This window comes from Macadamia integrifolia, chromosome 8 (assembly GCF_013358625.1).
Source record: "Macadamia integrifolia cultivar HAES 741 chromosome 8, SCU_Mint_v3, whole genome shotgun sequence".
In the NCBI taxonomy this organism is placed as follows: Eukaryota; Viridiplantae; Streptophyta; class Magnoliopsida; order Proteales; family Proteaceae; genus Macadamia; species Macadamia integrifolia.
The window spans coordinates 6,542,704-6,556,562 of NC_056564.1; the positions used below are offsets into that span (position 1 = coordinate 6,542,704).

Genomic DNA, 13,859 nt, shown 5'->3' on the forward strand with positions numbered 1-13,859 from the left:
TATGGTTTGTTAAACCAAAAAACCTATCCCTCTGATTTAATATTAAATCATCAATTTTTTTTTTTTTTTTAAAGATATACATATGAGAAACACAACAACAATAATCATAACCTTATCCCAATTGAATGGAGTCGGCTAAATGGATCTAATATGGAAAATAGAAAGTAAAGAAGCATAAATGATAAGTTAAAAAGAAGAAACGTGGGGATAATAGAAAAAGGTACAGTAGAATAGAAAGATGCATCATGGAAACATTCCCTATAGGGGGTCAACAACACGGGTCGTCCTCCACGCAACTCTATCCGAAGTCATACTAGGGTGGAGCCTTACCCTTTGCATATCTTTTCGGACTACTTCGTTAATAGTTATCTTAGACTTGCCCCTATCTTTTCTAACTCCCTCCAACTCAGAGACATGACTCAGATTATTTGATTTGGGTCATAACCATTCATTTAGCATTTTATAACATGTGAAGCACGATGGTGCAAAGAGGCCATTTCATGCGAGGAAAAGAGAGATTGAGGGGTTGCTAGTGTTCGCTCAAACAAAAAAAAAAATCAATTAAAATTTATTCGAATTCCACATTTTTCGCATTGAATGCTAATACACTTCTCAATTTTCTTCCAATTGAAATCTTTTTACGATTTGAGAAGAATTCTGAATAAGCAACTAGAACCTCTGACCATTGACCTCATTTTGAAAATCTTATATCTTATCTTATATCTCCATGACAGAACTCTAACCAGCCCTCTCCTGCACCATTGCATGGAGGTTAAACACAATATTTAGAGCTCAACAAGAAACCAGAGGCCCAGTTTTGCGAATCAGCAGGAAAGATCCTTAAGATGATGATAAAGTCTCTCTTGGTGGTGGCACTAATAACAGCAGTCGACCAGCTCCTTTAACCATGTGATCAGCACTGCCACTTGATGCAGTCCTGGTATACATCATTGCGGTGGATCCCACGATGTCATCTCCGAATCCACAGGCTTTAAAGAACAACCTAAAGAAAGACGGAAGATATTTCAACTAGTGTCATTCACATTTAAACCTTCCACCCATGTCCATGAAGAAATCTGGTCAGATTCAGAACAAAGAAAATTATATCTTGACAGAGTAAATCATAAAATTAACTAGGTTTCATAACCCTAACATTTGATAGCTATCTCTCAGTACCAGATCATTCAGAAGAAGTGTTATAGGAGGCCATTTATGAATTAAATTATCCAATATTATCAGATTCAGATTCAGGTATCTGAAACCACTGATTTGGATACTTGCATTAAATACCCATCTGCCTAAAGACTGGCTTTGAACATCAGATATGCCAGTCAAAGTCAATTGTCAAAAATGAAAATGGAAATTGGTATGTCAGATTTGAAACTAACCATTTATATCCCCAGAAGCATAATTGCATATGTCATTACTCATGTAGAGAGGCATGTGGAACATCCTTCCACATGCCTCTCAAGAAGATCTAAGTGTTGGGGGGGGGGAAGGGAGTGGGAGCATTTAATTGGTGTCCGGGTCCTCTCCTGAACCATGACCTCCTGCAATTATCTCACACCATTCATTGGGTGTGGGATCCACCCCCGTAGGTGCCCCCCTCACTCCTTGGATGGTGTGATATTGTTGCAAGAGATCATGGTCCAAGAGAGGATCTAGCCTCCATTGGGCACTTCAGTAATGACTTGTGGGAAATGGCCCACTCAAGGACTGGAAAGCATTTGTGACGCATTGGCAATTCAGCTTCACGAACTAAATAAGTTCCAGGTGTCCTGCAAAACTTGCCCAAAATGTGTTTGTGCTTGAAGGGATGCCATTACCCACTGAATGCCACATATGAACATCTAAATTATCATGTCATGGGGAAAAAACCCTTTTCACTAAACCATATTCTCAAGCAGGACTCTGGTCCTCAGCAGATCTAAATCAAGAGGATTAAAAGGTTTGCTAGGAGCTGGATGGTGCAATACCTCTGTTTTTCAGAGCAGAGGGCCACAATGTCGTAAATGCCTCTACTTGTAAGTACCCTGTCATAAACTATAGAAATGTTACATAAAAGATTGGAAAACTGTAAAAGCAAATAAACAGCAAGAAGCCAATTCACCTACAGCTCAAAAAAAAAAAAAAAAAAATAAATAAATAAAAAATTGGCCTCTTCATTTTTTCCCCTCTGAATCATGACATAATGGAACAGCTAATTGGCTTCAATAACATCCTTTGTAAATTCAACAGAAAGTCATCAAGGTAGTACTACTTCAGATTGGAGATTATTTTTCTTGGGAATTTTAAAGAGATAAGAGGATAGGAGCAACAGGCCTTGACCTTAGTACACATGGCAAACAGGGCCCCCAAGGGTGGAGGGGATGGCATTCTCACTGCATGTATGCCATATTGCATTGTGCACTCTCATGCATTTGTAGTTCGAAGATCTACAACCAATTGCACTTAATAGTTTTATGAAATGATGAGGATTCAAGTATGGCAGTCATAAAAATCAGTGTGTGAAGGAGCCTGGCTACAAAGAAGTTTGTCAAAGAAATGAACTAAGGTTATTCAGAGAATTTTGTCACCATCACCAATAACACACCTTACAAGCCTTTTAACAATCATCTGACCAATTCCAACTCCCTGTAAGGAAGGGTCAACCTGAAACAAATGAATATAACTTAAAATACAATAATGGTAAACTCTACTTGCTTACTGGGGGAAAAAAATTACATTTGTAATACCAGCAACAAAAATGTTAATAGTAAGTTAATAAAGCAGAAACAAGAAGCAAATCAAAGCTCAAAAAAGGTATTGGTATGTCAGATATGAATACAGAATTCACCTAGAAATACCCAAACAATTATTTTCAGTTTACGTTATTTCTGTATAAAATCCTGATTCTCAGGACTATTTGTTTATTGGAATGAATTGCATCAACATTTGTAGCAAACAGATATAATCAACTTTCTTTGAATGGATCAATATTTTGCATAGACTAGACGCAAACCAAGCAAAATAGGAAGGACTATCACAAGGTAAAGCACATACACATGACACAGAAGCAAACCTCAGATTGCAGTAATGGCAGCATTATCAAGAAAAAAAAACTAATGAAATAATTTCAGTCACCAAATACAATCCATCCATGAAATATCTCCAAGAAGATAACATGATAATTACTTTCCAATAGAAGGTTCCCATACCAGGGTCACAAATGGGATGATTCCAACCAACCAACTAGTCATGCCCAGTTTTACAATTTTTTGAGGATCGCCTGTGGGCTATACTAGTTGATTCATTCTATCCATTTGGCGCTTCAGATTAATCCTTTGGGGCCAAGTTGAAGTTGATTCGACACTCAAGTTGAGCAGCTGGCCCAACCTGACTAAACTAATGTTCTTCCCAGGTACTACTCCATATGGGTTTTGAGCAACAGGTCAGTTCATCCATTGGGTCAAGGTCAACATTACATTCTCCAAGTGCCACTTTGAGGCCAAGTTGAAGTTGATTCAACACTCGAGCAGCAAACCCAACCTGACTAAACTAATGTTCTTCCCAGGTACTACTCCATATGGGTTTTGAGCAACAGGTCAGTTTCATCCATTGGGTCAAGGTCAAGATTACATTCTCCCAGTTCCACTTTGGTGCAACCTGTTCCACGTCAATGTAGCCAAAAAAACTACACTAAAGCCTGTAGAGATGTGTAATGAAATGAAATCAAGTATGTCTTCCTAACAGTTCCAAACAGTAGTGTCTTTCTAACAAATTCCAAACATCACAGTGGAATCCAATACAGCTGAGCTGATTTCATTCATTCAAGACCAAGACAAGCTTTGCCCAATTTCTATCCACGGACTAATAAAGGAAATCTGTTTTTTAGCTTCTCAGTTTGCAATTTGTAAGTTTGATGCAATTCCAAGGGAATCAAACGCTCTTGTGGATTCCTTAGCCCCGGAAGGCCTTCTCCATTGCGAGTAGGACAAATTGGTCGCTCTCCTCTCCTTGGTTGGTGGATGATTGTAACTCTCCCCCCATGTGTTCTTCTCGCTTGATAGAATAGATCTACTGTTTACCCAAAAAAAAAAAAGGTAACATGTTCAAAGTTCAAACCTTACCGGATCTAATCACAAACCTTTACTTACAAAAACAACTATATTAATGGAAGGCCTGCAGAGATGTCTGATGACATCAATAACTAAAAGACTTATCAATCTATTGTAAAGAGAACTAAATCAGTCAAGTTCTTCAGAGGGCATTTAACAGCTACACAGAAATGATTGTGATGGGCATTTAACAGCTAGAGGAAATCTAGTGATAACCATTTCAAACGATGAGCTTGTGCTTTCAAACTTCACTGAAACAAACTTCCATTGTCCAGTTCCCAAGACCCCCTTATAATTCTGAAATACCCTGTAAACTCACAGGTCGAAACCACAACTACAACCATATGGATATAATTTCGTAAAGAATCAGTTACCTATTAAAGTATAAAACGATAATCGAAGTTTAAGCAAGAAATTTCACTACAGAAAAGGCCCAAAACAGCGGCAATAAATAATTCAAATTAAAGATATCCATTAAAGTATTAGATGATTCTTCGCAGTTTTAGGTCACCAATTAAAGTTAATAGAACCTCCATCCCCAACCCCTCTTCCTCTCAGCACTTACCACAACATCGTAGATTGAAGCAGTCAATCCACAATCTGAAACTGCTCGGCCAAAACCAACCAACCGCCCGTTCGATTCCGTAACTGGAACTGTTCTCTCGAACAGTTCTCCAAGCACAAACCCAGATTTCCTAGAGGTCACTTCGTCTTCGGGACCATCGCCAGAAGGGAATTGGGGTTTACAGAAAACAGAGACGACAACGGAACTATGAGATAGAGCAATACGAAGCTTTTCTATATCGGTCGGTTCGACCCGGCCATCCGGATCAAGGCTTGGGAATCTGTGGCATGAGAGGTTGGAGGAGGTGAATAGATCCCTCAGATCATGGAGATTAACATGAGATGGGTTCGTGGAGATGAAGATGGGAGGTCTAACTCGCTTACTAATCTGGGTCTTGTTTTTTGTAGCAGAGATTTGCGTACACAAGGAGGCAAGAGTAAGACCACTTACTACAGTCGCCATTGAAGCCAAAGTTAGGCTTAGGATGAGCGTAATTTAGTAACTTTAGTGGTGGCTTAAGACACCCTGAGCCTACAACTATGTGAAAATCATCTGGCCGCTGTACCAGTGAGTGAGCATTGGGTGATTGAGAGCCCTTTGGGACACTAGCCCAGATGATGCTCGCCGCACCTTATCGCTTGCTGCAAAAGATGTGGACTCGCCTACAACTCCGCCTATGTATTCTGTTCAAACCACCGAAATGGATTGGTACCATTTGAGAATTTCCAATTAAAATGAAAAAAAAAAAAAAAAAAAAAGCTAATATGCATACCAAGAATGTAAAAACCCCTTATTTTATTATAATTATATGAAGGAAAAGGTCTTACATACATTGTAAATGGTGTACATACACCCTCTTCAATTACCACTCCCCCATTTTTTCTATCTTTCTATGGAAAATGATGAAAACAAAGCAACTATGGAATTTATTTCAACTTCTTAGATCAAACAGGCTACAGCTGAAGAGCCAAATCAGGCAGCTGATTATCCTCCACAGATGGCTGTTGATTTTTCAGGAAAGCTAGGGTAGTCAGATCAGGTTGTTGGCCATTCACTGGAGACTTCTCGCGGATACCCATAGCATTTGAAGATTGCCCCCCGGAATTCAGCTCTGCCAGGAGGGTATGCAGTGCAGCATCAGGAGGCTTTGCATTGAAACTCATTGATGCATTAAGAGATGGCCCACCGGAATTCACCGTTGCTTGGAAGGTAGGCATTGCAGCAACAGGAGGCTTTGCATTGAAAGTCATTGGTGCATTAAGAGATGGCCCACCGGAACTCACCGTTGCTTGGAAGGTAGGCACTGCAGCAACAGGAGGCTTTGCATTGAAAGTCATTGGTGCATTAAGAGATGGCCCACCACAACTCACCATTGCTTGGAAGGCAGGCAGTGCAGCAACAGGAGGAGGCTTCGCAGGGGAACTCATTGGTGCATTAAGAGATAGCACCCCAGAATTCAGATTCAGTTGGAAGGTGGGCACTGCAGCAACAGGAGGTTCCGCATGGGAACTCATTGGTGCATTATGAGATAGCCCCCCGGAATTCTGGCCCACCAGATTCAGCTCAGGACAGGAACGCGCCACTTCATCAAAATATAGTCCCCAGTATGGACCACGCTCAGCTAGTGGGCCATGCATTAGAGCCCTCTCCTGCCTCTCCTGCCTCTCCTGCCTCTCCTGTAAACTTAGTGTGTTAAAACCCAGACAACCTGAATTTGGTTCAGCTTGTTGGATAAGCACTGGAGACCTTTTATGTAAACTCACTTCATTAAAAGACAGCCCCCTTGAACTATTCGTCAGTTCAGTTTGCAGGCCGTTTGCTGGAGCCTTCCCATGTCGTCTCATTGCAGCAAAAGATGGCACCCTGAGGCTACTAATCAGTTCAGTTTGGTGGGTATGCACAGGAGGAGACTTCTCTTGTGAAGGCAATGCATTAAAAGATGGCCTCCTTCCCCCAAGAAAACTCTCATTAAATTTCATTTCATCCAAGCCTATACCCTCCGCACCCAATTCAGCTAGGTAGCTCCGCACTGGAGTCTTTTCACGGGAACTCTGTGCATTAAAAGATAATTCGGATTGGAAACTCCTTGAACTGCCAGATTCCCCCCAAATACCTGGCCCAGCTTCACAACTAAACCCCGAAGCCGTCTTTGATGAATTTATCTCATCGAGACGAGTTTGCAAGAACGATAGATTGAGGACAGTCTGTGCACCCACCATTTTAGGTTGGTTCAAACTTGCCCCTTCAGTTACTTCTTGAGAAGGCCATGAAGATACCATGCAAGAGTCGTTGTTTCCAGACATGAAACTAGTCAGCCTTGACTGCGCATTCAATTTAGTAGGCTCAACCCAACTGCATGATTTGCTGGAACCCATTAACATTGTTGAATGCCCACTGCTGGAGCTTGTCAAACCAACAGCTGGAAGATTCAAATCGCCAATGCCAGTAGTGCGATGGTGTGCACCCAATTCAATCTCAGAGATGGGGGTTTGATGAACGGCATCTTCTATCAAAGAATTACCAATGTCCTTTTTAAATTTGTCACTGATATAAGAAGAAGTACCAAGGCTGATGAGACCATCCAAAGGCGTTGAGCCCTGTTGAGTAGAGGTTGCCGGAACCTGACTACTTGGAGCTAGAAACTGGGAATTTGGACTCTGCGCCTGAACCTGACATAGCTGTAACTTCCGACTGGCAACCTTTTGAGCCGTTGGTCCCAAATCACTAACAAACTTCATCAAGCTTTCCTTGTACCCAACACCTGCTTGATTAACCTGCGGAACCCAGAGGATAGGCAGAAAACTTATCAACCAAATTTTATAAACGAAGTTCCTGAAATACAATTAGAATATCCATGTAAATAGAAATATGAGACTGTCCTGAGAGATTTACCAACTCCAAATTTGTATCTTTCAGATGGTCGATCATCTAACCAGTGACATTTCACAAAACCAGCTATCTGATCAACATGATTTGATGACCAGGAGATCATTTTAATGAGTTATCACATTTGAATTGTTTTAGATTGACAGACAACTTCATGACTAGGGAGGAAATGAAGAAAAACCTCAGGTGACATTCGAAAAACATTTTCTTACAGACTATCTTGTGCAAGGCATATTGAGTAGAAAAATTTATCTCCTCGAACAAATGCATAGCTTTATCTAATATATTTAAGACCTACAAGATTCATCAATTAAGCCAATGAGCCAAAATAAGGAAGCATTTTTTCAGGTCATTAGTGAACGGGAAAAAAAAATGCTTCCTTGTCAAGCTAAGGGATTTCAAGAGTGATAAGTACTCTTAACACTCATCAATTCTTCCTTGTTCAGCTAAAAGATCTGAAAAAACTGTCTAAATACCCTAAACTCATTAATCAATTGTATTCAATCAGCACTAAGGTCAAGTTGGGATCAGGAAGACGAAAGGAAAAAATTAGGGACTTACAGGCACAAGTGGTTCTGATCTATTATAAACTGTTGAAGAAATAGACTCATTCTCACTGAGGTAGGACTCCCAAGATCTGCATGTCAATCGATGATCCACTTCATGCAGATTAATTCTTCTACCATCTCCAGAACCTGTTGAGGGATGAAATGAGATAATGAACTACATAATGTAGGATCTTCAAAATGATGGAAAAAATATGATTACATGAATGGATTCCTGATAACATTAACGGAAAAAAAATGATGAGGATTACTTTTAGTGCTCACACTCACAACTCCTACTTACATTCTATGCACCTGGATACTTAAATGTAGCTACCTAATAGCTGCTTTGCCTCTGCCAGATTAGTGACTAACAATAACCAAAAAGACATACCAGGGCAATAGGATTATTTTTTTCATTTAACCCATAGAAATTGCAATCATACTTTTACAGAGAGACGAGCAACCAAGAGACCTACAGCTAAGATTGTTGATCTAATGTTTGGACAATTACACCAGGGCACACATACAAACCCATGTAGATCTATTGTGAAGGTTTTCCTCAAGAACCAGAGTATGCAAATGAGGAATTCTCTAGTTATTTCATATGTACATGTCATGCATCAAAATGAGTGCCTTCTCAAGGTTTTCATATTTAGGATTGGTAATGACACACACGATAAAAAACACAGAAGTTTGTATTGGAATTAAGGCATGGACAAGCTATTACTTCTTACCTGGAAGATTGTCATAAGTTCTTCCATAAACATGAAGAGTCGACATGGAGGACCCCGGGTTTGTCTGGCTGTATTTCTTTGAGGGATCATTAAGGGAATATGGCCTATTTATTGATGCGATATCTGTGGTCATTCCACTGACATTCCAACTTCCAGCTTCACCTCGGGGCCTTCTTCTATAGTTTCGCTTTCTCAAGGAGAATGTATTTTCAAAGTTCTCAGGATCACTTCTCAGAACTTGAAATACCCTTTTCGCCAGGTCACCTATACCACGAGCCTGGAAAATTGTAACTTACTGGATTCAGTTAAGAGTAAAATTAAAATATTCTCAGTAGCTTAAAACTTATTCATAAAAAGGAATTCTATTTACCCCATTAAGCAACGATTTTAAGACCCTACCTGTCTGAAAAAGACAGTAGCAGAGGCATTGAATCGCATCGCATTTTTTGATATCAAGAACACATCATGCTGACAAATCAAAGAATAACCAATTAGTTGATGCTTGATAGTCAAAGGTAAAATAAAACAGTTCTAATGTGTAAGTAGATTCAGGAATAAAATGATTAATTACAGATATAGGGTCATGTATCTGCAAAAAAAATTAATCAGCTGGCCCACTTAAAAATGAGTTGTGATGTTCACATTTGTACTCATGGTGCACTAAAAAATTGATCATATGGTTCAACTAGCTGACTACCTTTAGCATCAGTTGTCATGGGACAAGCAGAGAGAAGTTGAACAGAGAAGAGAAGCAAGTGATATACTGCCTTGTGAAAATTTGATACAGTGAACATGTTTGAAGTTTTGGAAATTCTCAGTTGTCTGATTTATTTAACTTATGGGCCCCACTTAATTATGAAGTGGCCTACCAATTGAAGAATTTGGGTGATTCATAAGTGGACCATAATTACAATGGCTTTTCCTTTCTAAAACGAACTAGTACATTTTTCAGATAACAGAACCTGGAGGTGTCCAGAAAATGAGCCAGATTGGGAATAAAGCCAATCAGAGAAAGAGAGAGAGAGAGAGAGAGAAAATGAAAACCATTATTTAATATCCCCTGAAATAAACAACCAGAGCAGAGGTGGATGTGGGTATAGGGTGAAGAAGAGGAAAAAGAAAATGGTAAACAAAGTAGGAGAAAACCTCAAATTGTTCAAGTGATGCATACAATCCTCCCTGAAGTTTTGCCCTCATGGTGCCGAAATCCATGGGATCTTTGATAATGTCATGGTAACCCTTGACCTTCCAAAACAAGAATCCCAATCATTAGAGAGGATGGGGTAGGGATTGAAATTTCATATAAGACAGTGGAGAACATTTTGTTATGATAATAACAGAAAAATGACCATTAACACAAACCTCTTCAGGATTAACTGGCACAGCAAAAAAGCCATGTGTATCTCTCCTGAATTAGAAAACATTCATAAAATAAGAAAATCAATCTCTCAATGGGAAATTCAATATAACAGAATAGTCCTCTTATTAATGAGTAACTGAGGCTATCTTCCAACTATTTTACTTCTCCCCAAGCTGAAATCCGCCAAAAATTATTATCATGGAGGATCTCTTACTTTTGCAGTATATCAAGAACAAGCTCCAATACCCGTTTCTCCGGCAACTTAGTATCAGAAATGGCTGGCAACGGTTGATCTGATATAAGATAATCAAATTACTATTTGCAATTTTATGGTCATGATTAAATCTTAGAAGACAGACTTACTGAAGGCGTCTTTGAAGAAAAGGAGCATACCAGTATTGGGTGGATCATTTTCACGTCTTGCGATTTCACTTGGCTGCAAGAAATTGAGAAATAAGTATGAAAATCAACAGAGCACAAAGAACACGGTATATTAATGACTTCAACATCAAAATGGAGGAACCCAAACAGACGTGCATTTATTATGACAATCCAATGGGCATAAAGCCTCTGTATATGTATATATACATGTGAATATACTCCAAGTAAGTTTATCAAAAGATCTGGGTAGCCAATGACTCGAAATATACCATCTTTCTGAGATCATAGTTATAAGCAGCAAACAGTCCTATCTTATGAGATGAAACAAAAATGTGATATACGATCCTCAGGCATATAATACCATAGAAAATGGTGGAGGAGAAATCCAACCAAGTTTTATTGACCAACAATCAAACAAGAAGCAATAGTTTGCTGTATAGATCAATGAGTTAGTAACTCTACCTTATCCATAGACTACTTGGTCTTGGTGGAGGACTAACTCCTTTCCAATATGAGGGTTTAATTAATTTGAAGAGTGATAAAATGTTAATCAACTAAAGATACCTAATGTATGATAACGTTCCGTCATAAAAGAAGTCACAAATAATTAAACAAAGTAGAAGCAATTGTTTGAAACTCCTAATAAAGAAGATATCTGAAACTTGTCTAAGCAATTTAGTAAACCTTGCTTAGTCCCATAAATAAATAACAGATCCTGTCAACAATGCAAGAAAGTTCCATATGGGTAGGAAGATAACAAAAAAGATTTTAGAGAAAAAAAGGGATAAGAGCCTTGGTGGAAGAACTATGAACCTTTTCAAAATAAAGACATGGAATAGACAACCATTTGCCCTTTTTTTCCTGTTGGAGTATCAGAATCGCTTGGATTCTTCCACAATGGTTTGGGAACTCCATCTGTGTCTCACAGGTGCAGACCTATTTAAAGGACTACTTGGGTTTAAATTAACCAAGCAACTGCAAATGCCAAATCAGAGGAAGAAGGAAGAATCAAACCAGTCAAGAACGTAGCCACTGCAAACCAATTCTTGTTGGTTCAAGTTGTTGACATTAAAACTGCATTACTTGGTGATTAGCAGAAGAGAGCAGAACAGAACAGAACAGAACAGAGCAGAACAAAACAGAAAAGGGTTGAACCCAAATGAAAGAATGCAAGTAATAGCTCACTTGTTTGAGCAAATAAATAGATTTAAATAAGTAATATGAAGAAAAATAATGGGTTCACCAGTTAGGCAGTAGCTTTACATGTTCAAGGTTTATAACGATGTTGCCAACTCTCAAAGAAGTAGAGACTACTTCGCCGAGAAGCCGCCTCTTCCTTCCTCGCCTCTTTTGAGCGTCTTGTGCTAGTGGGGTATTAGTCGCCGGCAAAGCTATCACAGTTGGAACTTGCTTCTCTTTACACGCGTCCAACGCTACCAGTCTTGCGCTCCTCCTCCTTTCCTGGCCCTCCGCCATAATCGCACCCTTTTCGAGCTAAATAAAAACTGCATAAAATCCAAAAAAATATTACAAAACCCATTTTCAATTGGTTTTTTTTTTTTTTTTTTTTTTTGGCTATATTTTTAGTCATGAAAACTTCTTTGTGATCATTTAAAACAGGAAATAATTTTCATTTGATTTTATCAAGGAACTGAGAGAGCAAAGTAGTTGAAAAAAAAAAAATTGGAATTTTAAATCTATTTTCAGAAGCTATTTTTGGCCCTTTTTTTAGGTTTTTATTGTCTTAGAAGATGGGGTAGACAAAAAGAAATAAAGAGCGAGAAGGAAGATCCCTGTCTTGACTCTTTGATAGGGATAATGCCGTTACTAAAACCCCAAGGTCACATCACCCTCTTAAATCTTTTGTCTGATGTGAAATCCACTTATGCGCCAAAATCAAAAACCAGAGAGAGAGAGAGAGAGAGAGAGAGAGAGAGAGAAGTGAAGAGACAGAAATACGGACTTCTTGGGGAAAAAAAAAAAAGTAAAGAAATAAAACAAGGCATTCCCCGTTAAAGAATATTCTTTGTTTTTTTTTTTTTTTTTTGGGGGGTTTGTGGGTGTGGGTTGTGGTTTTATAAGAAAAAAATTGATTCTTCTCTGCAGAGCGAAGTTGGAGAGTGAGCAAGTGAGTGAAAGGGGAGGGGGGTGTTCATGCCTTCATGCATATGCCTATTTTGTATACAAAAAAAAAAAAAAAAATGTTAACAAAATGAAGAGAAAAGAGGGGTGGAAAGGTTGTGAAAGAAAAAAAACACATACACATGATGGGAAGCCTATACTATGTATGCAAAAAGGTGAAGGAATTGTCCATTACCAAGATCTTCCTCCTCTTTTCAACACTTCACAAAGTTGATAGCTTTTCCAATGAATAATGTTTCTCCTTGTGAAGAAGCTCACTAAGCTAACATAGACATCAACTGAGGAGCTTGATAATGATCTATAAATCTAGAAGGTCGCCATCGATGCATGGAGAAGCGATTTGACAAAACTCTTCTGCTGCTTCTTGTGGTGCTGAATTACTCCTCAGCACGATGATTTATAGAGAGCTAGAATTTATTGGTCATTGATGTCGTGAGATTTACTAGGATATTTCGCATTGATTATTTTGTCAGTGACACTAAAAGCCAGCGAATTTTTCAGAGTGATACATGAACCAATTGACAATACACGAGAATGGTGTGCTCTAATTTTACCAAAAATAAGAGACTAGCCAATGCGATATTGTTGTGTGCCAATTGGCATAGTAATGACGTGTATTTTGAAACAATATTGTGCCACGATATGGTCATAATTAATATGACAAAGTTAAGCATGTAAGCTCGACCTTATCTAGACTTAACATTAAGAAACAGTCATCTGTAGTACATTCTGTCATAACGTCTCTAAGATACTCTCAATTGAAGGAGAAAAGTATACAATGCGTCATTCAAGGTATCATAATTTATATGTGTTACTATCTAATGGTTTTGATGAAATTGTTTTCGTGGAAATCTGTAGCTTCATACCGTAGAGATATGCATAAAGAGAGTTAAGAATTGTGCAAGAGAGAGAGAGGCAGACTCTCTGATGCTAAAGTCGGAGATTTAAGGTAACAGTTGGAATCAGTAAAGTAACGGGCTTAAAGAAAGAGCAACCTACTGCACGAGACTCTTGCTACTGCAGGGTCCCACAACCTTATCCTCTGCTTTGCAGGATAGGCGTTTCAAAGTAACGAGTTTGAGAGTAATAAATTCACGATAAATGCTTAGTGCGGTAGAATTATTGGGTACTACTTTCCTTATGTAT

At 38.8% G+C, this 13,859-nt stretch overlaps 2 protein-coding genes across 6 annotated transcripts; both read right to left on the bottom strand.

The window, feature by feature from the left end:
* Nucleotides 1-540: 540 nt before the first annotated feature.
* Nucleotides 541-5,516, bottom strand: LOC122086929 (uncharacterized N-acetyltransferase ycf52). Of its 4 annotated transcripts, none has more exons than XR_006142560.1 (6): nt 5,494-5,516; nt 4,663-5,345; nt 2,594-2,652; nt 2,329-2,435; nt 1,977-2,033; nt 919-1,003 (listed from the first exon to the last, which is right to left on the bottom strand). XR_006142560.1 is itself a non-coding variant. In XM_042655842.1 (5 exons), exons 2-5 carry the CDS (start codon nt 5,122-5,124, stop codon nt 1,046-1,048), a joined length of 609 nt encoding a protein of 202 aa, XP_042511776.1. In that variant the 5' UTR covers nt 5,125-5,345; nt 5,494-5,511; the 3' UTR covers nt 943-1,045. The 4 variants fall into 4 exon arrangements, 2 of the variants coding, with proteins under 2 accessions (XP_042511775.1, XP_042511776.1); XR_006142561.1 differs by lacking the exon at nt 919-1,003 and adding an exon at nt 1,007-1,076; XM_042655842.1 differs by lacking the exon at nt 2,329-2,435 and having other exon boundaries at nt 943-1,076; nt 5,494-5,511.
* On the bottom strand, nt 5,441-13,086 carry LOC122086928. 2 transcript variants are annotated; one of them, XM_042655839.1, is made up of 10 exons: nt 12,889-13,086; nt 11,835-12,076; nt 10,584-10,626; nt 10,405-10,483; nt 10,193-10,238; nt 9,977-10,075; nt 9,230-9,298; nt 8,831-9,107; nt 8,110-8,243; nt 5,441-7,436 (listed from the first exon to the last, which is right to left on the bottom strand). In XM_042655839.1, the coding sequence occupies exons 2-10, from the start codon at nt 12,045-12,047 to the stop codon at nt 5,616-5,618; spliced, it is 2,781 nt and encodes a 926-aa protein (XP_042511773.1). In that variant the 5' UTR covers nt 12,048-12,076; nt 12,889-13,086; the 3' UTR covers nt 5,441-5,615. The 2 variants fall into 2 exon arrangements, with proteins under 2 accessions (XP_042511773.1, XP_042511774.1); XM_042655840.1 differs by lacking the exon at nt 12,889-13,086 and having other exon boundaries at nt 11,835-12,419.
* Nucleotides 13,087-13,859: the final 773 nt, after the last annotated feature.